Consider the following 27,426-nt stretch of genomic DNA (forward strand, 5'->3'; position numbering starts at 1 on the left):
CAAAAAAAGCATGAATTCTGTATGAAAAAATTAATATGTATATACCACATTGAATCACAATACATCATACATCCAATTTACATTCTTGTTATCCTGAAAGCATTTCATATTTCGATTGCTTGACACAAGCTATTGACTGCAGAAGTGAAAGAACATAAAACAGTTCATTCTACACCTCCAACTGCCTGAGAAAGAAAAATACTCTTCCAGTTTTATAAATTCATTCCTTATTTAGGATTTTTCCATTTGGCACGCAGTTCCTTTGCTGCCAAACCTTTTAATGCTTCAATGCACATTAACAGCATGAAAACATAAGCTGAACAAAAGGTGTGTCAACAAGCTCCTTGATCTATTACAGTTAGGTTCCTCCTCCCTCCCCCAAAGAACAGGTCATCTCAGCCTCTGAGTTAAAATCCTGATGGCAGCCGGTACAAAAATAAATCAACTGCTTAATGGAATGAAACTTCATGTAGCTGAAGTACACAGGAACACTAACCAGGCAAGTGAGCACAAAGGTGTGGTTATAGGCAGTCCTTCGGGGGGGGAAGTGGCACAAGTTAGGATGAGAACTACAGCACAGTTTATAAAACCATGAGAATAACTTTCATAATACTGTAAACTACAAGAGTCTTCACATGTCATGGTTGATCAGGGGCATCCGTGCTCAGATCTTTCGGAGGGCACGTAGAGGAGCGGGGATCCATGGCTGAGTGCATTAAAGGGATATAAACATCATCCATGTTTGGCATGACAAAGATTTTCTGTGAAAAAGATGCAATTAAATCAAGTTACATTTCATATGCCAGAATTTAGTTTCAGTTCTTCAGTTCAGTTCATCCTTTCCATTGAGCAAGAGCTCAACTAGTTTTGAACAAAACAGGGGACACGCTAAACTTAAAAACCCAACCCCTCTAACAGACCAAAACTATAATTAATCAAAGGAAAATGTAAAGGAAACTCACCTGAAACTCTTGTTCCAATTTCCTCTCTATCCAGTCAGTTACATGAACCAGAGTCACTTCTCTCTCACCAAGTTTTGGCCGAGCTTTTAACTCCAGGTAGGGAGGTCTTCGAAAGCCATACCTTAGGAGAGAACACACAACAGGTTTTACCATGAACACTCCAACAAAGCATGTACTTAAATGTGTCAACTCTCAATTTTCTCTTAGTAGCAGCTTCTACCTCATTTACAACTGGTTTGTATCCCACCTCTTCCAGAACCCATTTCAGCTACACTTTACCTTTTGTTCTTAGCTTCAATCCCTTAGAGATAGCACACACCTGAAACTTTGCCCAGTTCTGCAGTAAGTTCCTCTTACCATATTCTGTCGGTAGGTGGAGGTGGAATGTTAATTACTAGTGTTCCTCTGCACTCTTGTACTTCGACTGTTAGCAGCAATGGAGTATTGGAGACCTCTTCAATTTTCTTCTTAATAAACTCAGTCTCTGTTGCTTTCTGAAAGTACTTTGACTTCGTAATTTTATCCACAATTCTCATGATCTTACTTGTCCGATGTCCTCCAACATACCTTTAGATAGACAACAGAAAAAGAGTACATCAAGATAATTTTCTTAAATCTACTGTTTGCTGTAACACCCATCAATTTCCTGTTAAATCTTTAGAGGTCTTGATATTAAAATTCTAAACAGATACATATGCACATGTCCAAGCACCACCTACCACAGTCTTGCACAGCAGCTGTATTCTGTCAGCTACATGTGTCTGGCAGAAAGTCTCTCCAGTTTGATGGCATTGGAAACACAACATTTTTAAAATTGCCAATACACTTACATCATCTGTGTACTTTAAAAAGGTAATAAAATGCATCTATTGAGATAATTCCAACAATTCTTCACATAGTTTTCAAAACTGTTTAGGAGTAAAACTAAGGAAACTCCCTGGAACATTTAGAATATGGCACAGAGTCTTGTGGTATGTTCAGGCATAGGAAACATTGTGATTGTCTGAGACATTGTAAAACTCTAAGGAAATTCCCTGGAACGTTTAGAATATGGCACAGTCTTGTGGTATGTTCAGACATAGGAAACATTGTGATTGTCTGAGACATTTCAGGCTGGCTACAGCTTTCTCAATGCATGGCATAGGTTCAATCAGATGCAGAAAGCAAATAAAATAGAAAAACAGAACAGCAGCAGTATCAGGGAATGACGTGGCAAAACTGAAATTAGGAAATTTTCTTTTCAATTCTTGCACAGCATCAGAGGGCAGTATTGTATAGCCCAGACACACAAAGCTCTGCAAGGGAAAAGATAAGGGGAGAAAAAAAACCCAACACAAAACTCTGAGCAAGAAAGCTAGGATTGAGTAACAGAACACACTGGAAAGAGGGGATCAGCATGGGTATAATACCTTACACAAACAGTATTTTCAAGACCAGAGTACTTCAAAGTTCACACACAAAATCCCATTCTTGGCTTTGCTACCAGACAAGACATGCTGGGGAAAGTCCCCATAGGTTCTCTGGCCCCAAGAGTTGGCTCTCTCTATAATCTGGTGAAGAAATTAGGTGCTCTAATAGCTCTGTATAGGTCACTCTGCAGAAGTGCAGTACAGCGAACAATGCTCCCAGCATGGTAAAACACTCAGCAGAGCAGCTTCCTTTCAATTTGCAGTACATGGCTTGATTGCTGCTCTTTGCTCTAGAAATGGGTGAGTTGTGTTTGCTTAATTGCTTGGATATACTCACACGCTGACATCCTGTGTGACGATGATAGTTACAGGACAGGAACAAGGTATCAGTTGTACTAAGTCTGGAAATGTGGGGAGGAAAAAAGGATTAACAAAAGCTCACCCTTCTGCTCCTGGAGTCACTTGCTTCTCTCCTGACAGTTCAGGAGCATCATCCTCTTCTGAAGACCCAGCACTGGAGGATTCCTCATCACTGTCTGCAAGACAATACGCCCTTGGCCTGAAACTGAAACAATGCAATTTCCAGGTCAACTGTAACATTCTTAAATACCTATTCATTATGTACAGCTTCAGCTGACATTACACGTATTTCTGCTGGAGACTGAAATGGTCCCCTCCTCTTTTTTGTAAACTCTTATCTGAAAGAGCAAAACTGAAACCACTCTGAAGCCAGTCTGTCAGAACTATCTTCAGAACAGAGAATTTGTTTTCTCCAGTGGAATGTAATCCTGCACAAAAGACAATGGGGAATGGCTATTCTACATATTCAAATCAAATGTAGACATTATTCAAAATAATTTGGAAGCATCTCTCTTGTTGCTCATGGCTTTCCATGAAAGCTGAGCAGTACGTAGGCTAGACAGGGGGTTTTGTTTGTTTTTAAAACTTGAAGACATGCTTTTACATTGAAAGGTGAAAACATGCGATTCTGTCTTGTACTTAAAGCAAACACAAGATTCCAACTTAAAATGACATCATTTACCAACTGAACCCCAGAATCCCTCAGAGAGGTTAACTGAGGTGCTAACATGTGTACCTTATCTTCACAATATACATCAGCAATTCACCTTTCTGTAGCTACAGTATGTGCCATCACTAACCAATTCTGTGTAGGAAAAGGGCAATTTTATTAACAGAAGTGTAGCAGAACCCTGGGCAGTAATAGTTCTTAAATGTTTTGCACAGACACTTCTGTCCCATACAAATTGAAGCTATAATCTCCCTTCAGTACCTTTGCTGGAAGTATTCCTTACCTTACTCTATCTGTCGGGGAACTGACCTTCTGGCTTATGAATTTTTAAACTCCTCTGACACAGTGAATGGTGTTTATAGCATTTAAGGTTTTGTTTAGTTTTTTGTGAAAAGACTCCAAAAATGGGATAAGGCAAAGAATGTCATGGGGGAAAGAGGAGAAAGAGTAAAGTAATAAACAAGTGCTGCTCTTAAGATACAAACTATCACGCAGTAACTAATCCCTAGACATCAACTATGGAAGAATTTATGCACACAATCACCAAAGAAATTTCAGATCTTTTAAATGGATTGAAATTAGGGAAGGATACAGTGAATACACTTCAGTACTAACAGATCTCTACCAAATGCAAGAGCTTGAAATCGTTACACAACACAAGCTTCCAAAGCACATAGTTTTAGCCCTAGGGACTACGCCCGTGACTGCAATACTCTACACTTGTTCAGAATGCAGCTCTATAGCTGCGTTTTCTTTCCCTTGTTTTGTGTGTGTTCTTGGAAATTTATTTGAAGCATTTAATAACATCACACAGAGCATGGACTGAGGCTACTGTCTGCTACTCTGTGCATAGAACAAACTGTTAATTGCTGCATGAAGTCCTAATGTAAAAGGACAGTTCAAGTACAGCTCACAGCGCAGAACACTCCTTCCTAACTGCCTGCTTAAGAATTGGAACACTAATTCCTTGACCTCTCTACGCTCAGTAATTTGCTACCCAGGCTAAGGAATCAGAATCATAAGCCTCTTCTCACCCAGGGATGCATTTTGTACCTGCAGAAGTGTGAAACAGCACACCAAAGTGAACCACCTCCCCGAGGACACAGCGGGTGGTGGATGGTTCACGTCACTGGCCCAAATAGCAGCGCTGGAGCCATTTCTCAGAGAGAAATTCGTGCTTTTAGGTCAGTTTCAAACTACACATTTTCTGCCTGTGTGTGACCTCACTTCACTTGCCCGTGCACGTCACACCACCCAGTTCAAAGCACACCCAGTGCATTTCCAAGGCTCTCAAAGGTGTCACCTTCTTGCAAGAAGGTGGTTTACTTGCCTAGGCAATGGGGCCCTCTAAGTGCCCCCGCAAGCACACACTGACTGGTTAAGATCACAAGATCTCCTCGCATTAAACAAAGCCACAATAAATAAGCTTGAGTGAGATTTCGGGGAATCTCTGCATACAATGGCCCATTTATACGACACAAGCATTGGCAGAAAAACACTCTGGAGCTACAGTATTGTTCCTGAGCAGACTGCACAATATTTTTTGAATTGCCATTTGTGGGTTTGTTTTTACATGGTACAACATAGCAAAGCAAGAAACTGCAGTGAGCTGGCTTAGCCTGCCTGCATTTGCCTGATCTCCAGTATAGTAGAACCTGCTACTCTATTAATGTTACAAAATTGGCAATTAATTAGTTTCCCACCCTTTTTGAGAGCTGCATTTTCCTGTGAGCACATGCAAGACAGCATTATCAAACTGTCTAACACCACACTCCTATTTCAAAGAGTAAAGCAGCAGTGAAAGAAGTGGACTGCAACACTGAACCATTTGTCTCGCTTTACACTGACAATATCGAAGGTCAGTTAAAACTCAGCGCTGTTTCCGTCACCTTCCTCTTTCTGGATGAGTAGATGCTTTTCTTACATGAGCTTGTGGTTACTGCATCTCAAAGAGGCAGTTTGTTCTAGGCTCTCGAGGAACAGAAATGAGTGTAAGCAACCAACATGCATCACTTAGAGATGACACTATTGTGGATGCAAGCACATGCAGGATAGTTTGATTTCTCACAGCAACTGTCAACTGGTAATTAAAAAGCCCAGTAAAATTAACTAACGTAATGGAAAGCATAGATGAGAATCAAACTGTTCTACACTTCTCAGTCTCTGTTTGTTTGTAATATCCATTGTCTTTAAGGAAAAAACAACCCAGCAACCAAAAAACCCTCATTCAGAACTGGAATGCATGAGATTGCCCTGTGTAAAAAGCTGGCATGGTACTTGGCCCTGAGCATTTGAAACATCACAGGCATGTGCAGGGAGCAATGCAGTTAATGGTTATACCTTCAAGTCATCGGTTGCTTAGCTACAGACATCTACATTTGCATTGCTGGGAGCCTATTGCTCAGCTAGAATCGAGCTGATTTTTAAATATTAAATCAATGTGTTCACTAATGGTTTCTGAGGCCGTTCTTGCACTGGACAGTTATGAAAATACACAAAGAATCCTGAAGGAATGGGGAAGAAAAGCAAGAATTCGATTTGTACAAATTTCCTCCCCTGCCCCCATTTTTTGGGTGGACAAGGTTAAAGGGATTTTTCAAGAAAAAATCACACCTACCAATTACACTGATGTACATTCAGGAGTATTTACTTCAAGCAGTGACAACAAATCTAGGTCGATTTTAAATCCTCTGAATTTCTACCAGTGCATGAGATCATTCAGCCATCAGGTTTTTTGCATTTATTTTCTCATTCTTACTGCACCATAATATAGTGCTGCTGTAAGTATTACTTCAAGGTATCTCAGAATAAATGGTCAGAGCTACGACACGAGTATACAAAGCATTTAGTGTCTCAATTCTGAAAGAACACAACATTTTATCTAAACACATGGCCAGATTTAGAGAATATTTTCTTGGTTTGTTGGCAGTGGTTGTACAATAAATCAGAGACCACTGCTCAGGGACTGCAGATTTCTTAAGTACAAAGAGAACACAGCACAAAGAGAATCAGCACTCCACAGCTGATGGGATGGATGTTTGACAGGTGTCACTCACAAGATTAATACAAACAGACATATTGATGAGATTCAAGCAACATCATAAAAGTGAGAGGGAAAGCACAAATGCAAGTTAGGTAAGTCACAGTACGTGTGTTTCCCAATTAGCTCACCTATAAGGCATTTCACTTAGACATGGCAGGTAATAGAAGTCAGGTATGAGGAAAACTGGAGACTAAAGTAGGGGAGTGGTTATTCCCATGATGCAATAAAGCTATTGTAAAAGTCTTTACACAACAATTACAGCCTATTTACCTTCCATGTTACACGGTTTACAACTGCAGCTGTACAGCATGTTCCATGTGTGTGTCTCCTTATCTACATGTGTGTACCTCCAATACTCAAGTCTTACTGGCTAAAACCCCAACTCAAGCCTAAGACAAAACTAAACTTTAGTCACAGAACATTTTAAAATCCTACAAATATATATATATATAAAAACACACTTGTACTACAAAAGCCTTTTATTAAGGTGATCATCAGTGGTGTAATCAAACATTAAAGTTGCACAGAAAAGCCAGATTCTACTCTCATGTGTATGTAACCCCACAACTCCTTTCAATCTAATGCAAAGCCAGAGCTGCATATACAAGGAAAATTCCACTTCTCCACTAAGAAAGCTCTCATTTGACTGTACTATCACAGTAACACCTTACCCTTCTTTGCCGATCTCTCCAACTTTAAGTGCTTCACCAAGCGGCTCTTTACCAAGTTTGGTCAAGTTCATCTTGGTCTCTAGGGTCATTAGAAAAGATCCATTGTAGGACATTTCCAGATCAATCCAAAGTCCTAAAATTAACAACAACAGAAGATTTCTCTTTAAGAAATAATTTTATTTTCATGCCAAGCCAACACTCTTTTACAAGAAGTCTGTACTTCACACTTTTTTACAGTGAAAAATTACTTTTGCATCAACTCATTATGTCATTAATTCAAAATAATTAACAGCTTATCAAAGCTTTCTGTTCACTGTAAGCTTATGGAACAAAGTGGAATGATCAGATATAAATCAAAGTCATGCTGAAAAACAGATCAGTGAGTACAGCCAATGATCTAAAAAAAGGAGCGTGATTTACGCACACTTAAACTGCTTAAGAGATCTGAATGAAGATCAAGAAAATAGAATACAACCAGGGATTCACTTCAAAACTATTTACAGTAATGGTCCAAGCCAAGCAGTAATGGGGATGCTCCTGTGTATTACTTAACCTGTCCAAATGAAGCAAAACTTTAAATCCCAGAGCAATATTTCTTGTCTCACGTCACAACGTGAAGTATCTTTTGCTTTGAGCAACGGTGTACACTGAAGTATAAAAAGGTTTGCTCAGTAACTCAGCTACAGGCATTCTTCCTGTGACTCACAGCAAACATTACTTACAACAACTCTAGATGTGTAGTATTAAGTTACATCCTATTGTCTGGGCAGACTACTCATTTATCTCAATCCCCAGAAAAATTGTCTTGGGAATAACGGCATGATTAGGTCCTGCCTCTGAAGTGACACCCTGCGGCTCCACCGATTAAAAAAAGCTGTAGGGTATTTGTGATCCAGAGATTAGAAATCAGAAGCCACTAAGCATAGATTATGCATCTTCCTTTTCCAGACGTTGCATCTGCACACAATATGCCCTGCCAGTATCTGGCCCATCAACCATTAACACATTCTACTTTTATTATTCAGAAGCAAGTAATAGTAACTATTCTTTGACCTAGAAACGACACACTTTTCCAGTTAAAGAAGAACTACTTTCTACTTGGCAAACATATCAGAAGGGGCGCATTGTCCCCAATTCCACACATTTATATTAGCAGAAGCACACACAGCTCCCGAAGACCAGGTCACTGACAGACTATGAGATTACACTCAATTAGAAGCTACAAGCAGTACTGAAGGCAAGCTGCATCTTTACTAACCCAAATTACTCTTTTCCATCATACTGTTCTAAAACAAAAGACAGGAACTCAAACACAAGCTTATATAGATTTTTCCTCTTCTGAGTAATGAAGTAGCAGTAAGATCATGAGAAACAAGAAAACAGCTAAACAGACCTTTTAGGTAAAATGAATCAGCAGGCTTCAAATATCAATGTTGTTTTAACAGTAGATCAAATAGCCAGTGATGCCACTACTGAGAGGGAAAATCCTTCCTGGCTAGAAAACCTTCATACACATTTTCCAGAAGGGAAAAGGGAGGTGGGAAGGAATAGGGGGGAAAATTAGGCAGATGGTACAATTTATTCAGAGTTATCCAGTTCCCTAGCCTTGACAGAAATACAGTAAATAGTACAGCATATGCTATCACCCGAATAGGAGAGTATTAACAGAAACAAGATTATTTTCCCCAACATCGTCTGTTAACAAATTTAGTTACTTACAGGAGCCATATAATAAAAAATATCTCCCTGCACTGGTAAAAAGGTACGGATGAAACAAAGCACACCACAATCAGTAACTGCATTTTAAAACCTCAGGAAAGGCTGCCTCAAATGATTGACTGTCTCAAATACATAAACCAAATTCTTAAGAAATGGTTGTTCCAGATACTGGCCTGAAATTTGGTATTTGTTTTTACTCCATGTGTGGTTTATTCATAGGTCACTTACCAACAAATACATCGATCCTTATGAAAACAAGCATTTCCAGTTATCCTTCTTTTAAGTACAACAGCAAACCAAGTTCTTTCAGTAATTATTCACTGTAAGCTCTTAAAAACCCAGATAATAAGAGTTCACGGGTCATACAACAATATGAAAGAAGTTACAAGGATTACAAATTCTACCATAAATGTTTGCTTGTCACAGTTTAACTAAACAAGAAACTGAGTTAATTTTTTTCACTGCCCTTGTCAGCAATTAATTGAAGCCAAGTGTTCAGCAGTCTCCTAAATCCCATCTCATGACTTAGAACTACAGTATTTGCTTACAACTAAAGTTATGAGAACAGAGAAAAGAATTCAAAAAATGTTTAAATCCAGGCAAAGGGAAACACTCTGACACGAACCCCAGAGCATAAGTTTGTTTAAAAACCATGAACCAACTTTGCAAGCATCGTACATACCACGATTTTAAAGAGTTTTTGCTTTGTTTTCTGTAACTCAAAATTTCTACTAATGGTGAAGCCACTTTGCTACTGGGAACACAGGCGGATGTCACAGGTACTGTGGAGAACGTGGGAAGCGTATGACAAGAAGCAGCAATGTGTTTTAGTTCCCTGAACACTGACTGCACATGAGCTTATTCCATTTATTCAAATTTTATTTCTCTTAAAAGACAGTTTTTGTTCCTCATGACAATAGAACAATTTGCTCTTTTCCAACATGTTTTCTGTATAAAGCTTGGAGGAAAACAATCTTTCCAGAAGTTGAGAGCAACGTACCCAGTGTTTTATAGATAAGGCTTTTCCCCAAAGAGTTGCAAATGTCAAGAAAGATAAGGGCAAACAATAGCATTTGGATACAACAGACAGCATTAATTAACATGTTATGCATGCCCAAAAGAATTTTAATAATTCCCCAGAGTCAGTTTTGTTCACACTTATGAGGGAAGGTTAGCACTGACTCACCTTCTCCTGTTTTTAGTTAGTGATCTGCATGGTGTAACGTTTTAGTATTAGTGATAAAGTTTACTTATTTCGTCTAAAATTTCTTGCATAGGTTTGATACTAACTGTTCATCTGAAAGAAGGGCACTGTAGTAAGAGTGGCAGACAAATGAGTCTTACATCAAAACTACAGTTAAATATACCTTAAAAATACCAGGTCCAAACTATACAATATGACCAAAGATGAAGCCTAAATTGCTGCTAAGCAGAAAACTGGCTCCTTCTCTCATACTGTGCACAGCTGAATTCTATGGCAAATTCTCTGTCCTGGGGAGCCACTGTTACCTGACCTTTAAGAACTATGAGCAGAACCAAGATCTTGTAGAGATAAACTACCCCTGTGAAGAGAACTCCCTCTGAAGCCCCAAAATTCAGCACTGCAATCTCCTCCAACCAGCACTGCAAGAAAGGACACAGCACTATATACCTGCTGTGTGTTCAATACCCTCACGCTCTGAGAAGATACTGCATGAAGAACACAACAGTCTGTTCCTTACTTAGAAACACTGTGCACAGGAGAGCTAGTGAAGACTGATCCTGTTATAATCTACAGCTAATTATCTGTTTAAACTTATCTCTGCCCATGTTTGTTGTTATTGTTCTAAATACACAACTGACTTGCTGCGGTTTGTCTCGCTGCTGGCCTCTAATTTAGAGCTTCTTCAGAGGCTCTTAACATTCTTAACAAGTATTGTAAATTCATTAAATTCCTACCATCTCGCTGCCAGTGTAATGAATTTAGCACCATCTAGAAATGATTTTGATATCTTCATCTCAGAGTTGAAAGAGCAGTTTAAAATAAAACTAAGTTGTTTGCTATGCAATCCATATCTGCACCACAGCAGGTCCTCCAAGGAAACATTTCCCTTTAGATCAATTAGAAACTTCTCCACCTTGAGTTCAATCTCTTTCACTTCTCCACCCCAGTGTAACAATACAGCAACTACAAAAGCGAACGGAGTGAGAGGAGACAAGCTAAGAAACCCTTAATAAATTCAGAAATAATTTAAAGTTAAAAACTGCTGTGGTTACAGGTCTTAGAAGAAACACGGCATCCACCTCTTCTCAGCATGTAGAAAACACTTTTGAAGGTAAAATAAACAACAAAGCATTAACGCAAGTCTGTGTTTCTGTGAAACTAATGTGATAAAAGTATCTTCAAATATACTCTTGTGGCCATATGCAAGCCAGAAAGAACAGAAAAAAAGTGTTCTGATTAATGATTAATAAAGCAGCAGCAGGAAAGTCATTCAGCTTAAAAAAAAAAATCCATATTTAATATTAAGGGCATAAAATGATGTTGTATTTTGAAGGTTCTTTTCAAGGCAACACTGTATTCTTATTTTCTAAGTTATTACAATTGCATTTGCTGAACCACTGTTTTCAGAACAGGTTAACTACCCTTGAAGACAGCCAAACCTGTTTTCTGCTGTGGTACAGAATCAGATCTGTCTTGAGGAGATGTGCATTGCTCCCTGTAGACCATGTCAGAGTACCAGAAACAGGTCTGCGCCTCTGTTGCATGTAAATTTTAGTTTAGTTAATTATTTCCAATTGAAAGACATGTTCATATTTCCATACCTACAGAATTAGGCTTATACCAAGCTTGTTGCTACTACTATTGAAGATAGAAACCACTCTGTATCTCCTCAGAATAAACTCTTACTAAAAGCATCTTCCTCTGATTAAAACAGCCACAAGATAAACAGATCATAATACTCTCCACAGGTACAAAAGCATGAACCTGGTAAAAGCAGAAGAGGAAGCATGTGTTTTACCTCTGTGATCAACAGAAGGTTTGAAGGCTTGAAGGATCTTCGGCACTGCTATCCCCATGTCAAGTTCAGTTAGAGTTAGCTCATTCATGAAGTATGGCAGCTAAAAGAACGGAATGTAAAAATCAAATCCATGTTATGGAACTAAACATCGTTTCCTGAGAGAAGAAAGGTCATTAAATCTAAGGAATGGATTGAGCTGAAAAGCCACCAGCGAAAAAACACAATTACACAGATTTCTTCCAATTCTAGGATTTCACAATTAGTTTTTAAATAATATTTTAGGGAGGTTCAGCATCTGAATTTGGAATGTTTTTTAAACTATGCTGAAGTTCAGATGCTGACCGCAAAACCCCAGCATGCTTTTAAGTCAAAGCATGTAAAAAGCTGAAGAATGAAGTGTAAATCCCATTTTATCGTGAATAAAAATCAAAGACTTCTTTGGATTTTAAATTCAGTCACATATTTTACAGTTGCAGTTATACCAGTGTCTCAGATATTTTTATCTTTGGCAAATTCTTTCATAGCACATTAACTTCTAAATATGTATCTCAAATTTAATATAATAGAGGCACAGAATCACAATGATTTGGGTATCTATTTACTGTCAGGATTTCTAATTGATAGAAATCCTATCTCCTCTGAACAGGCAGTGCTTCAACCTATCAAAAATGCATCCATCCCCCATTCAGAGTCTTTCCACTTAAACTGCTTCCAATGAGATGTTTGGGTATCCTGCTGTCACAATTGTGGAAACAGCCAGGGCAGAATTAGGTTACTGCTTATTACCTAAAGCACAAAAACCGCTATCTCACAGCTGGTGCTGGCAGCTAAATTTCAGAGCTTTTGTCAGCAAGACTTCATCTTCCTTTGCCTTTAGGAACAGGCAAACTCCTCCCAAAACATCAGGAGCTAAGCAGGCCTGTGATTAACTGCTGTTCAGCAGAGCTACAGGATGCAAAGGGAAGACCCAGAAGTCATTCAAGAGCACCACTCCTCCCTTCGTCCTTTGAGCTTCTGCAGTTGATGCACAATTACATCCCATCACCCCCAGACAGCTCTTTCCCTGACTACTAGCCCTACTGACCTCTCCTGCAAGTAGCATATATCTGAAGTTTATAGGAACACATTAGAACTGTGGTTCCCTGGTCTCCTCCATCTCAAAGGCAATCTACTACTTCCCAAAGCAGATTTCATCATTTGAAAGGAGCTCTATTTATCCCTAAAGTAAACACAATATACTTCTACTTTTTACATGAAACTTCACATACAGAAATAGTTAATCCAGCTGTAGTTCATCTGAAACTGAAGCAGCAAAATTAACATGTTGAGAACCTACAGTGAAATGGATAGCGAAGCTGAACTGGAACTTTGTAGCATATTTATTTTCTTGTCTTTTACATATAAGAGTGAAATAAGAGTCTCTTCTACTGTTGTAAAACTCAAAGACTACGTCCCTGTTTTCCTCCATGACGAATGCAGTGCAAGTCTCCAGGTCAATTACCTTTATTTTACTAAGTTTCATTTGGATCTTCTTTGACACTAGATCAGACCAATACTTCTCTCCTAAAAAATCCCAAAATATTCTTCCAAGCAAAGCATTCACCCAGGCCTCCTGTTCTTCTTCTTCAGCTTCCACATTGGCATCTGGTAACTGAAAATACAGAGCAAGTTATTCAGCTATATAAATTCTATAAGCTAATGTTAGAAAAGGCCTCATTTACACTGGGAAGTTCACTGTTATAGCCCAAGTTAGTCAAGAACGCTGAACGCTCAGAGCAGACAGCAACTTTACAACCACATCAGCTAGCCTGACGTGAGTCTGCTTGTCATCATCCTGACATGCATCAGAGTGAATGAGACCACTTAGATACAGATTGACCTCTGGCAATGAAATGAGAAAGTCGTACGTAATTTAACCTCTGGCAGAAAAAGCAGATAAACCCAAAGTGGGCAGACTTAGAAATGTGTCTGTAGTAGAGACACTCTCTCTTCCCAGTAGGATCTAGAAAAGCAGCTACTCTACTCTTTCCTTGTTTCAGCAGAAAATTCGAAAGCAAGACCAAACCTTACATCCTTAAATCCAGTTAAGAAACATCACAAATAGATGATAAACATAGTACAGGGAAACACATATTAAATGTCTCTCAACTGCCTGCAACAAAAGAAGAATTCTCCACCTTTCATTATTACAGGCAGAAATCCTGAAGCCAGCAGAAAAGCAGTGCTTTCTAAGAGCACTCAGGCACATGCTACAGTTCTGAGCATCATTTCTTGGCAGTGATTGCGCCCAATGGCTGCAGCCTCACGCAAGCAGAATTGCTGGGTTAGTAGCTTCTGCTGTGACGCAAGATTCCTGCCAGCCCTGTTCATCTATTTATAGAATGACTTCCAACACGTGCCAGATTCAGCAGCAAATCCAGCACTGCTCCAGGGGCTGCCACAGGCTAGACTATCTTTTTTCCTGGGGAAACACAAGATGTGTTTATTTGTATGCTATTCTATGGCCTCCTCCTCCTTTCTGGACATCGTAGGAAAGTCTGGCAACAAAGATGCGTGACATTAATTACTTCTTTTAAATGAACGGTGATGGTACTTAACATTAAGGATCCACTTATTAAGAGTGTCATACTTTAAGTATTAAGGTTCTGTTTATTAAGAGTGATTCAGATGCAATCCAAGAGGCCAAAGGATTAGTCAGAACTATAGACGCTGCTCACTATTATGCTATGTATACATAATGCTAATTTTGTTTCAACATGCCAGGACCTCAAAAATATGCTTTTAGTTCAATCTGCTTTAGAATAGACACAGGAAAAAATTAACTTTTTACTTTCATTGGGAAGTGAGGTTTGTGGAACTTTGATATCTGTTTGCTATTTCCCCACCTCTGATGCATCTTTTGGGAGAAAATCATTACCTTTTTCACAGCTGTAGGGCTGCTTTCTGCACTGAGGACTGGACTCCCTGCAGGGCTTTTCTTCTCCTGTGGAACACACTTTGCCATATAGATATTGTAGTCCAAAAGCATCTTCTGCCGCACGTTGCCAGCCAGATCCTTGTGCTTTGGCTGGGATGCAATTTCTTCAGCACTTCCCTTGCTGCTGCTTCGGCTGTGTGTGAGAACTCCAGGCTGACTATCGGTTCTACTCTGTGTTGGCAAGATCCCTAAATTCAAATTAAAAGGAACAATATCTATTTAAAAGAAAAGTAACCTGACAGCTAAATAGAGAGTATATGATCAAACACTTCAAGGAACAGAATTAGCTTGCAGATATAATTTATTCTGAAAACAAGACCATTCAGAGTTGTGCTTTCTCTTTTTGAAGGGTGAATTACACTACTGTGTGCTTAGGTGGTCCTAAACCCATATTAGTCAATACTTGATATGACTCAGCAGGATGTGGGACTGGAAAAGTCAGCTGATCAATAGCATGTTTAAATATGGACACTCACATATGTATAACATATGGCAGAATCCCTAACAGCCCTGCTGGGGAAGGCCTAAAATAAAAGTCAGGTGATTAAAGTGTACTTATAACTTTTTTTTTTTAATCTAATTCTAGGCTGTTACAATTCCAAGGGCTGTCAGCAGCATGTAACTATTAGAATTTTAATTAGCCAGTAATTTTGCATTTGCATTTCAAGAAGTTATGTGCCTCAAATAACGATGTTAACTAATTTTTAAAAGCATCTCAGAACAAAGACAGAAGAGCCTGAGTCATTCAGATTTAAAATCATATCAGAGGATGGGTTTAAATTAATATTTCCAACATTTGATCAATACTGTGGACTAACATGTTTGTGGGTTCAGATATATAAATATGTATTAGCACAAGACTTTCATTTAAACAGAAAAAGGTGTTTTCTTGTGACATTAATCCATGAGAAAGCTCTGTTGTTTCCAAGAAACTGGAGTAGAAGGAAAGATGAAGGAGGAAGAATAGGTAGTAAGAGGACCGAGTCTAATACTGCAAATGTGACATCAGTTCCAGCAATACTGAGATGAGGAAAAACAAAAAAGACTGAACAATTAATCCTTACAAAAATTGCAGGAGTTGTTACAGTCACTGAAAACAGTGTATTCACATAAAACAGTCTAAAAATAGTAGAACAGTTGAGGGCATATAGCCAAGTGTATAGCCAAGAAAGGAAAAGGCAGGGTGGGAAGGTGGGAATGAGAGGCCAAGATAAGGAACAGAAGAGTGTCTTTAGTATTATTTGTCTATAAAGATCGCTATGGCTCCACAGTTGCTATAACAACCATTGTGAAAACAGAACTTTGGTTTGTTTCTTTTAATAGAAACTTTTACTAGACAGAATATGAAATCTGAATACCTGGCTTGCTCCCACATAAACTGGACAGCTTCTTTGCTTCAGACTTCAGCTTGGATGCGAGAAGGAACCTTCTGAACCATTCCTCCTTCTCCCTACCAGTCCTTCCAAAGAGATAAAGCACTTGATCCTTTTGGCTAGTGTACTTTGTTCCACCCTGAGATTTCTTGGATTCTTCGTTGTTGAAGTCTACTTTTTCAGCAGATAACTTTTCCTCTGCATTCTCTTTATCGCTCTGAGCCTTAGCCATAAAGTCATCCTGTTTAGCAAGTTCAATGCAAATAGGGTATTTCTTATTCCAAATCCGTTTTCGTGCCAGACTCTTAGGAACCAGGGAAATCTGAAGGATGAATGAAAGTGTTAAATTAACATTTTTCAGTTATATCTTGTATGTTTCTATAGTCACATAAGGAACATAGGAATGCAAGAGATACAGATCCTACTTTGGATCTACTGGGTTTAAGTGACTCTTAACTTATAGCTGCCTGATGTCCAATCTACTGTCTTTGGTGAGCCATAGCTTTGGCATTAAACCAAAGACCATTTAAGTGGCTTAGACATCTACAATCATGTGGATTAGAAACTCAGTTTTCATTTAGAGTATCTTATCCTCATAGAAACTTATTTCTGTGACCACAGGATAGATAATGAAAATCCAAACTGAGTTTTAAACTCAACTTTTCAGGCCCACCTCATGAAAATGAGTGTTTGAAGTTACCAGTAGGCACGTTATGTAAGAATTAAGCCACAAAAGTGATCTGCAGATGACTGTATTCCACATTCAGTATATTCAGAGAGAACTGAGACAATGCAAGTGATGAGAAGAGTGGTAAGAGTTAAAAATTATCTTGGGGCTGAACTTACCAGTGTTCTCCAAAAACTGTGGGTAAATACCATGGAGAATCGTCACTCGTTTGCTCTTTACAGTCAGGGCACTTGGCACTTTTGCAGCAGAATGGGGCTGGGTTGTGGGGGGAAGCACTGGAAATTTTTCTAAGATACCACGGGGAACAATTGTCAGTCAAGCTCTTGTAGCATGTGAGAGCTTTGTTTGCCTTCATTGTGTGAAAAATGAATCTGCAATAGGCAGGAATCTAAGTTTTTGCGTTATCTTTTTCACAGTCTTCCTTTACTGGAAAGTAGAGCTGACAACAGGCTCCTTTCCCACACTGAGGGAAACGAAGAGAGGTTTTCCTCACCGTTGCCCTGGTCCCTCTCTCCCTCTAACTTCCACAGTCAACTGAAGCATAGTTTCCTCCAACGTCTGTACTGCCAAGGCCCTCTCTTGATGCAGCACATTAAAAAAAATCCATTCTTTTATTAATGAGGTATTGATGTATTACTTAATACAATGCCAATGGAATCAACTTCACACAGCAACTCTTCACAGATTTGGGGGAGGCAAATAACATGTAGGAAAACTTCCCAGCGTCATTCTTGATGCATTCTTCCAGCTGCAAAAAATCCCTATCTCCTTCCCTAGCCAGTGGGCACCAACTGCAAGTCATGTTTGTTCCAGCCACCTCCTACTCTCCCCTTTTACATTCATACACAATGTATGTTCCCTCTTGAAATGAAACTGAAATGGGATAGAGACAATCGAAGATTATGCATTTTGGTGTAAGCTTCAGAACAGTCACACAGTAATCTAACGTATAGAGAATGGTTCTCTAAACCCCCATGTGGTAACTTCTGCTCTGAACTGAGGAGGAAAATCATGTTTTTCTCTTACTGTGTAAATATGTTATTTTTTTCTCTGCTCAATCTCCCTCCCCAGCACAATCTTTTGCTGGTTAGTCACGACAACACTTCTGTTTACATAATGACACAACACGAAACTAGAGGAGTGAAAGAAAAGTCAACATTTCCAACAAGTTTCAGTGTTCTCTGTTCAAATCAGACCCAAGGAAGGGCACACTCACCTTGCTCTCCGTAAGTTCATAAATTTTCTGGCTGACATACGTGACTTCAGGCTTTGGCTCATTGTAGATGGCCCTTCTAGAGATATTTTTATTGGGTTTTGAAAGTCGTAAGGTGCTTCCTTCAAGTCGCACATAGACAGAGTGAGTCAATGTAGCATGGTACGTTTCTGGATCATAGTTATAAATCTCATTCATCCACCCCTAGAGAGGAAAACACTTGTTAACAGGCTGGAAAACCAAGTCCAGCATGCACGTGAAAGTTTTAAATCATCACCCATGCTTTTGCCACTGCACAAGTACAATAAACCAGTAAACGTCCTAAACGAAGTAACACCAAACTGACAGAGCACAAGATGAGGGCTGTATCCCAAGCACACTATTTGTTTCTCTGACTAAATAATTTTGTCTATGCAGCACAGTGAGCTCTCACCTCGTCTTCATGAAACGCTGCAAGATCTGCAGATGCAGCCTTGCTGGGGAAAGCCACAGGGAAGCCAGCAAGGGGACACTGCAGCGCAGCCCGTGTGCTTGCAGCAAGCACGGACATTTTAATCACCAACAGCCAAGGCAGAGCAAACAGTGTGTCTGTTTACAGACAACACGGACATTTTAATCACTGACAGTTAAGGACTGAGTGGCAGATCACAGTGGAGTTTGGTTTAATGCACCATCACTGTTTAAGATCATTCAAGATGTTGTGTAACTGCCCATTTACAACACAGGAGTCATACGTGTGGATTTGTTTCTGTGCAGTGAAAGAAACAGAAAAACAAATCAGCCCTGCTGTAACAAGCCTGCAAGTGCTGACTCTATCCATGGGGGTGATGTTACTCCTCTTCTCTAGCATCTGGTTACAGAAAATGCAAGATAATAAATGGGGCAGAAGCCAAGCCAGAATACTCATTCAAGGATGACAAGCTTTCCTTCTCTCAACCTGCCATACAGCATTCTTTGATAATTACTTCTACCTGCACATCCAAATCTTAATTCAGCACACTCAATATGCATTAATGTCAGCAGAAAGCAAAGGAGATAGACTTAAACAGCCATACCCTGGAGCACAAAGTAAAATGGCACCTTTACAAATACCTAGGTGAGTATAGAAAGGGGAGAGCATCCACTGCTGGGAAGTGGGAGAGCTGAAGGAGCATCCTAGTATTCTTCAAAAAAAGAAGTTGTAACTACTTTATGCAAAACATCCCAGAAATTACTGCAACATTTTCATTTAAAGAAGTTTCCACCCCCACACAGAAAATGTAAGATTTATTTTAACACTCATTTCCTTCAGTGCCATATAATTTCTCAAAGTAGACAGCATACGCTGTCTTAGGTGCCATAGTAACAGTGATGTTTTGCTTACTCCAACATTTAGCTCCATTTTCACTATAAACTCTGGGGAAAAAAAAAAAACAAAAAAACCAGGTAAATTAGCATTTCTTTTATGTTCAGAAAGATTAAGTCATTCATCTTTGCTCAGTTCCAAAGCAGACTATCTCTTTTATTAACAGAAACACCTATACCCACATATGCTTTTTGAAGAAGCTTTGTGTTTGGGTTTTTTGCTTACACTGGGTTATATACAACTACCACATAGGAAATAACAATGCACAAGGAACAGTTTTCTATAAACCTTCTAGGCTCTGCACAGCAGGGTTGATGTATGTTTGAGCACATCCCATTTCCTTCCTTGAAATTATTAAGCCAAGACATCTCTGAGCAGACAGCAATTAATTTTCAGCCAGGAACTCCAGCTGGACTTAGTGAAGCACAAGGACATCACATGAGTTGCCTAAAGCCACTGTGAGCCACTCACTCTGTGCAGAACTGGAATATCCATATGGCCCACAGGTCTCTGGAGAGACTCCCACCTACCCCCGGATCAGACCTCGGAGCTATTTGTAGCTCAGACACCAAAGTCTGGACACTGCAGCCAGGCAAACGTACAGACAAAAATATGCTGCCTCAAAAGCTTATCGCCTTCTTCTTCAGGGCAGTTCAGCTGAAGACCACACAAGCTGGTGCAAAAAGAAAGGGATACTTGGATATCCACATGAGCCCTTTTCATAACTGTAATAAGCTGTGATGTTACCGATTTTCAGTAGGAGGGTTGGCAACCTCCAGGTACGTACAGTGCCCAAGAAGGAAGGTCAGAGTACTCCTGAACTTGCTTTAATACCCTGCTTGAGATGGAACCAGTGTTGAGAAGAAGTTTTCTAACACTAGCACTTGAGGTGAGCAGGTGACATGTAGTGACGAAAACAAGGAGTGCTTTACACAGCATTCTCTTGATGGCTGTGTACCATAGTAAGAAGTCAAAATCCATTACCATAGCTTCAAAGAAAAGCTGAGACAACATGAGTGCCTCGGGACACACATTAGATGCACAAACTTTGCTGTACCTTCTCAGTAGCTGCAAGACTGTTACCCAACACCCTTATAGTCATGTTGAATTTTATCTCACCAGCACATACTGAGCTAGCCACAGCTGCAATAAAAAGAAGCCAGGTCCAGCCTACATTAACTTAAGCCTAGTGAACCTCTAGTAGCACAGGGGACTGAATTCATCCTTCACATCAAGCACTAGACCAGCACCTTTCCTATCCCATGTCTTCTGTAACAGTGCCAGTACCAGCCTTTCTGCCGTATTTCCTTGCCCTACACAACTAAACAACAGAGAAAAAGTCCTTTTGAAGACTGCCACCTTCTTCCCAGCAGTAGCAAGACGTGGTGAATTTAAACGACAAAAATAAACTAAACTGAAACTCTGCTTCTCCAGTTTGTATATTCTCTCTTCTCTTTGGGCTTTCAGGAGCTCTGCAAAGTCCCACCTGCTTTTCTGATCCCTACCATGTGCCTAGGCTTTCCACTTCAAACAGCGGATTAGCTGTATAATCTGCCAAACACACGATTCTCAAATCCTGGACTGCCGCCTCCCTTGCCCACTGTACCTGACAAACCCAACAGAAGTGCAAACACTGCTTCTCATAGCACAACCATCAAGATTTAGCAAGTGAAGAACCTGTCCAAGACTTCTAACAATGACTTCTGGCTGCCTGAAGTACTGAACATTCAAAATCTAGGACCAACAGCAGATAAATGCGTTCACTGCCTACATAGCAATTTCTATACAAGGAAAAGATCCACCGCTTCGTGTATTTGAGGCATGGCCCAAAACTCAAAAGTTACAGAAGTTTAAATTCAAATATTTGGGGGTTTATTTCAGACCTAGCCACTAGTCAGGATAAAAGAGATACCACATTACTACAAACCTTCCTTCGACATGACTTTTTAGTTTCCTAATTTCTAACGATGCCCTGTTTCTTTCTGCACTCAACTTACAACTTACTTTGTAACCCAGAGAAACACTGCCTGGCTGAGAGTGAATAACGTGTGTTAATACTTCACCAAATAATGATTCTTCGCTCTATTAATGCATCTGAAAACAGGTGCCAGCTGCAGGAAGTTTTTCCACTCACATCCCCAGTGCTGTTCAAGGGGGGAATGGCACCATCTGTCTTCTCACCTCAGCAATTTTCAGTGTTGTAAATTGTTTCATTTAGCTTAGAAAGTATGGAGAAGAAACCCAAAAATTAATTCCAAAGTTCCTGCATTTTAAGAACAATTTTAGCAGAAATACCTCTGCCCCCTCTCTCTGCAAAAACAAGTTGGAACAAAAGATTCACAGCCTACGGAAACTGTTTTGCAATGCATCTAAACAGAGAAGTTATGTTACCATAACGTCCTAGAAACAGATACATTTTCCCAAACTACTGAAACAACAATGGATTTCCTTGTGTAGGAGAGGAGTGACTGTATGATGGGTCTTTTTTGTGCTAGCAAAGTTGTTAAAATAAGAAATTTAGTAATTCAGGGAGGACAATGACCATAGTCATATGCCACTCTGCAGCTGCTTGCCATTTGCACTGATCCTGTGATCTCCATTTAGAAAGGTCAGCAGTTGCTCTGGATTCAAAGCTGAAGTCAGGAGGAAGAGACTCACCATCAGACTGGTAACTAACCTGGCAAAGTAAGAATACTGGGCAGCATGGCTGTTACAGCAAAGGTCACAGTTGTTATTCATGAACCCCTACACGCACTAACAGGATCTGGCCTGCTTGTTAGGTGGCAGAGATGGAGCTGGCATTCAGAGTGCAGCATGTCACCTCTGTCACAGCAGTGCTCCCAACAGGAACAAACAGGTCTCTGGAAAACAGGCACCTCCATAAAATGGCTTTAAAAGGCCCAGCCCAGTTTACTTTTTTCTTCTTTCGTGACTCTAGGCTCCAAAACTTTTATTTGAAATAAAACAAAATAATTCACCCAAGGAAGAACTGCAGAATCAGGTCTTGTAGAGCACCAGCTTCTTAACGGTACTTAGTTTAAGATCTCAGGCATGTTATACTTTAACCTGAGAGGAGAGGTTTGGAGGAACTGCAAAAGACCCTTACAAAGGACCCAGAGGCCTGGGGGCACAGAGCGGGTCTGCAACTAAAAATAAATGAAAATCATTAGTTCTGTGGTATTTTCAAATACATAAATAGAAGAATTAGCAACTTAAATACAAACCCAGATCTGGATTAAAATTGATCCCGGAGTTTATTAGTGATATTAACAGATTAATATCCATTATCATTAAATGATATAATCAAATCCTCCAGCACTGAAGTTCTTTAAAGACTACTGGTCACTCAAATAACATGAATTGTATTAATATCCCTGTCATTACCACTATTTTACAATACTTCAATAGTATTTTGCTTGGTAAATGAGGGAAAATGTAATGCAGTTTTTTGAGCTTTATTGACAGAGAATCTGAACACACAGAATAGGCCTAAGGTGGGCAAAAGTAACCATCACTTGAACTGGAAAACATACTTTTTCTTGCCAGAGGCCACTAGCAAACATGATATCCCTTGGGTGACATTCAGGAACAGCACACTGGTAAAAAGCCTCCTCTTGCTGTACAGTTGTGGCTCAAAAAGCCTCATTTCTCTAGCAGGCACTGCCAAAACAGTCATCTTAGAAAAGTTCTTTCTAATGGAAAGGGTAAATTTATCATTTCCATTTCAGCTGTTACTTAAAACCTTTTGTATCAGCCAGCACAACACAAGGGAATGCACACTTGAGAAGGCCGATAAGGAACTTAGAAAAAACTAATACATCAAAGAGGAAGAAAAAAGATGTGGGCAGAAGAAAAAAAAAAAAAGGAAAAGGAAGCCAGATAACAAGCTACAGAAATAGAAGATAAGAAAACACACACTGAAGACGCAGGGGGTTGTGTGCATCTTCTGGTTGGGGCATGTTCTTCCTCCAAAACAAAAGACCTTTGAGTCAAATGAGCACAGAAAGCTACAGAAGCACACACTAACGTGCCCAGCAGTGGTTTATTCTGTCACATTACAAAGGAACAATTTTGGGGGAGATAATATTTATGTTCAGGTATTTTAGCAATCCCTGAGGGGAATTCTCCACTAGTTCCTGAAATCAGGGAAATGCAAACTTCTCAAACAATATTTACATGGGGGGAACACACACGTACTGGTACAAAAATAGCCCGAGAGTAGTTTGGCAGAATCCCAATTCCTAGAGCCTCATAAAGGGATCTTACTCATAGCATTTATCATAATGGCATGGGAGCAGTCCAGGCCAAACGACGAGACCAACAAGTTCTAAGAGAACATCTTTATGCAAGAGCATCAAGTTTGATTTTCTTATATTCAAGTGAATGTTGTTACAAATTAAGTCTTTATCATATTTTTCTGAGGATTTAAACTGTCCAGTGCTCGTTCTGACAGATGCAAACAGAAAATAGTTGTATGAGGTGGGAATAATAACTTCCATTCTGATAAATCATATTACATTATGTTGCACTACAATATGGGCACTGAGCTGGTTTTTAAATTCCTGAAGCATCAAAAAGCCCTTTTATAGGGCTTTACATATTAAGGACAATTACTTTGTGTACTAATGAGTGAAATAAATACCTATCAGGTCATACGAAACATTAATCTACATTCATACAGACTTCACACAGTTCATTTCTTGCCTACAGACATTGTCATAAAATGTATCTCCTGGATAAAAGGATTAAAATATAGTTTAAAGGTTCCTGGATAACATCTAAGCTCTCAAAGAGCCAGTTTACCACCAGCCAGTAATGAATAGCAGGATCTTTACCACCTTTCCAGTATCAAGATAAATCTATACGCAGGGTCTCAGCACCCAGTTAACAAGGACAGAACTGGAAGTTTGTCAGGATTTGTACGTGTAAGCAGCAGGTGAATCAGCTGGGCAGACAGGAGTGTTCAGACCACATTCACAGCAGCAAATAGAGACCACAGCTCATACCAATTCAAGAAAAGAAGGGAACACCAAGGTAGGTAAAATAAGGGCTGAGCATGCAATTGCTGCCTGAATTCAACATAAGCTGGCTTTTATACCCATCTATTCAACAGCCCAGTTACCTCAAGATACATGAGATTAGCTAGCAATACACTATAGATTCTACAGTATGTAATCAACACCATCTTAATTTGAATTCCTGCAACCTTTGTGTTCCTACACGTCTGGAGATGCACCTTCAGAAAGCTCAGGATGGATTTAATACTTACAGAAATACAAGAAAGTATGCACAAAAACTCTGATAAGTGATATGAAGTGAATGTTGTACCACTGTCATTCTGAAATGCTTCTTTTACATATCAAAAAGAGAGCCCAAGAGCTTGACTTAAACCCCAGCTTTCAGGCACTTATTTTATTGAGCTGTAATCCATATTATACAATGCAATATTTAAGACAGCAGCACGCAGAACCACTGACATCATAACCCATGAGCGTGTCCCTTTCATTGCTTATTTCTCCTCCTATTCTTATTAGCTAATGTTCAAGGAGAATTCGTATGCTCTCCAAGTAGTTATGCTTTACTTGAACACTATGCTTTTGAATCTGCTTGGACTGAACAGACAAGACAAACAAATTACTGTGTAGATAGTAAAATACCCCAGAAACAAAACACATCTCCCGAAACACAGCTTCAAGCACAAATGTTGTTTTACACGCTAAACTTTGACACTACTTGCTCTCAGTAGTTCCCCGGATCATTTGAAAGCCATCAGCAGAACAATTTGCCCTTCTACTTTTGAAGCAATTCTGGTTTTCTACTAGTCCTTAAGGACACTGAAGTCTTACATATTCTTGGATACTAAATCATTTGTGCCCCTGCCAAAGCCGCCTGACTCTACAACAATACTCTGTTTATAAGAGGGGATAATTAAGCTCATTTACACCTTCAGAATAAATCTAGATTACTACTTCTACCCAAAATAATGCATAGAGACACACACAAGAAATGCTATGACCTCACCTTCAGTATTTCAGGTTCTTTGATGTCTAGAGCTCCTGTATTCCATTGCTTTTTCACACTTCTATGAAATTTGAGATATTCATGAGTACGTGGAGTAAGAAGCCAAATCACACAGACAGCTATCATAAATCCAAGGGCCATTCCAAATAAAAGTCCACTTAAGTAGCCAGGGAGAGGGATAATAAAGTAAGCATAGACTAACAGTGTCAAGAAGTACAAAGTTTTCACTGGTATTTTAGGCTGTTGCTCATAGGGATTATTTTCATCTTCACTACTGAGCATAGTACCATTTTCCTCTGTTATCTCAGGATCGAGCGAAGTTTCAGTAGGTTTATCAGTTTTGCTTTCCTCCTCTAGCAAGGAAAAGTCTTCAGAATACAGTTCACAAAACTCCTCATCCTCTCTGCTTGCTAGTGCAGACAATGAACATTTTTCAAGTACGAGCGACGTTTTCGAACTCACGTCCTTTGTGCTTGCAGGCTGAGAGCTTTTGGACTCGGCCTCTTTTGCATGTTCCTCAGCCACTTTTGACTGATCGTTCCTACTCAGGTTCGAGTCACTTCCATAGAAGTCCCCTTCAGAATCACACTCTTCTTCCTTAATGCTGTAGTTGTTATTGCTTTCCAAATGGCCATTCAAACTGGAAAGGTTTGAGAGTTCTGAAGCACTTGACGATAAGGCTTTGGGCCTGTGGCTACTACTTTCATCACCCATTATTTTACTGAGCAGCTGAAAAGGCTCATAGATTACTTCAGAAAGGCGTCGTTTAGTATCTTCAATTTTAGCCTCCATTTCAGGTACTTTAAAAAAGGAACGAGTGTCGGAGGGAGATGTTAATGGAGATGAGGGGGCAGTTTTTGAATCGCCACCTGCAGCTCGAGGTTGAGTGAACTGTTTGAACAGATGCAAGTTCAGTTTTGAGTCGGGTGGCCTGTAAGACACGGTTTCAGATTCCTGTTTAGAAGTGTCTGTAGACAGAGATTTCACTAAGGTTTTCATTAGCTGTCTATGTCGCAGCGGTGGGGTGGGTTCTTTTGGTTCCACATCTGTTGAAAGGGACTTGACTAAACCCCTAAAAGGCCTTGAACTAGAAACTGTGGATGATCCACTAGAGGAGACAACTGATCTGGAAGGGGATGAGGATGGGGAGGATGACAGGCTGGATTTCTGTTCCACAGGTGGTGCACCTGATGAGCTAACTGTATGACATGAGTGTGATGAAGGAGACAGGACTAGTGGCACTGCACTGAATACTTGGGATGTGGAAGGAGAATCCAACAGCTTTACAGTCTCTGCAGTTGGCAGAGCTGCAGGCGATGAGGACAGTAGTGATGCAGAGTTGGCCATGTTAAGCGAGGTAGCTGGACCAGTAAGATCATGGCCGGTATGCTCAAAGCAGAGGTCTTCCTTGGCTTCAAGTGCTGTTACAATGCTTTGGTCATCTAGTTCCTCATCAAGAAATTCCTTAAACTCTTCTTCCTCCTCTTCTTCCTCCTTCCCAAATGCAGAGAAATGAATAGTGATGGTTTCTCGGGAGACAGATCGTTGGACCTGCACTTTTGGTGTTGACTGCTTTGAGGACATTTCACCAGTTTTCTCTGCATGGCTACTGTTCTGACTTGTCATTGCAGGTCCCAGAGATGTGTCAGAGTCTGTGAAGAAAACATAATACTATGTTAAATGCTTTTTTCCCCCCTCTTCCAAAACACCTTTATTTTCAAGTGCTAAACCAAACACAAGAGACAGGTTATACACAACAGGTCAGTCAGTTGAAAATTAAAACAGCCTGGACATTCTCCATCTGACTGGATTTAAAGCTGTCTAGTCAAATTATGAACTGGTATTATGAAACTGACTGTAGATTTATTTCATTGCACAAAACATATCTATACTTTAGTTAATACCCCCTTCTCATCTGCTTAACTACCTCATTCTTAGTATCACTGAATGCAAGAACAGGTTCAAAGGAAGAC

At 39.8% G+C, this 27,426-nt stretch overlaps 1 protein-coding gene across 2 annotated transcripts; it reads right to left on the reverse strand.

The window, feature by feature from the left end:
* TEX2 (testis expressed 2) lies at positions 1 to 27,100 on the reverse strand. 2 transcript variants are annotated; one of them, XM_010016859.1, is made up of 11 exons: positions 25,454 to 27,100; positions 18,091 to 18,291; positions 16,172 to 16,508; positions 14,754 to 15,001; positions 13,338 to 13,487; positions 11,837 to 11,936; positions 7,116 to 7,248; positions 2,814 to 2,936; positions 1,320 to 1,529; positions 963 to 1,083; positions 1 to 761 (listed from the first exon to the last, which is right to left on the reverse strand). In XM_010016859.1, exons 1-11 carry the CDS (start codon positions 27,077 to 27,079, stop codon positions 639 to 641), a joined length of 3,372 nt encoding a protein of 1,123 aa, XP_010015161.1. In that variant the 5' UTR covers positions 27,080 to 27,100; the 3' UTR covers positions 1 to 638. The 2 variants fall into 2 exon arrangements, with proteins under 2 accessions (XP_010015161.1, XP_010015160.1); XM_010016858.1 differs by having other exon boundaries at positions 14,754 to 15,028; positions 25,454 to 27,079.
* Positions 27,101 to 27,426: the final 326 nt, after the last annotated feature.

The sequence above is a fragment of the Nestor notabilis genome, unplaced genomic scaffold (assembly GCF_000696875.1).
Source record: "Nestor notabilis isolate BGI_N333 unplaced genomic scaffold, ASM69687v1 scaffold13526, whole genome shotgun sequence".
NCBI lineage: Eukaryota > Metazoa > Chordata > Aves > Psittaciformes > Psittacidae > Nestor > Nestor notabilis.

What these genes read in the sequence shown, in the direction of transcription:
- TEX2 (XM_010016858.1), bottom strand. Translation starts at nt 27,079, where the DNA reads ATGACAAGTCAGAACAGTAGCCATGCAGAGAAAACTGGTGAAATGTCC. An exon ending in GTGACTCCAGGAGCAGAAGG is followed by an intron (nt 1,530 to 2,813) that starts GTGAGCTTTTGT and finishes GTCTATCTAAAG; the next exon opens with GTATGTTGGAGGACATCGGA. An exon ending in AATTGGAACAAGAGTTTCAG is followed by an intron (nt 762 to 962) that starts GTGAGTTTCCTT and finishes TCTTTTTCACAG; the next exon opens with AAAATCTTTGTCATGCCAAA.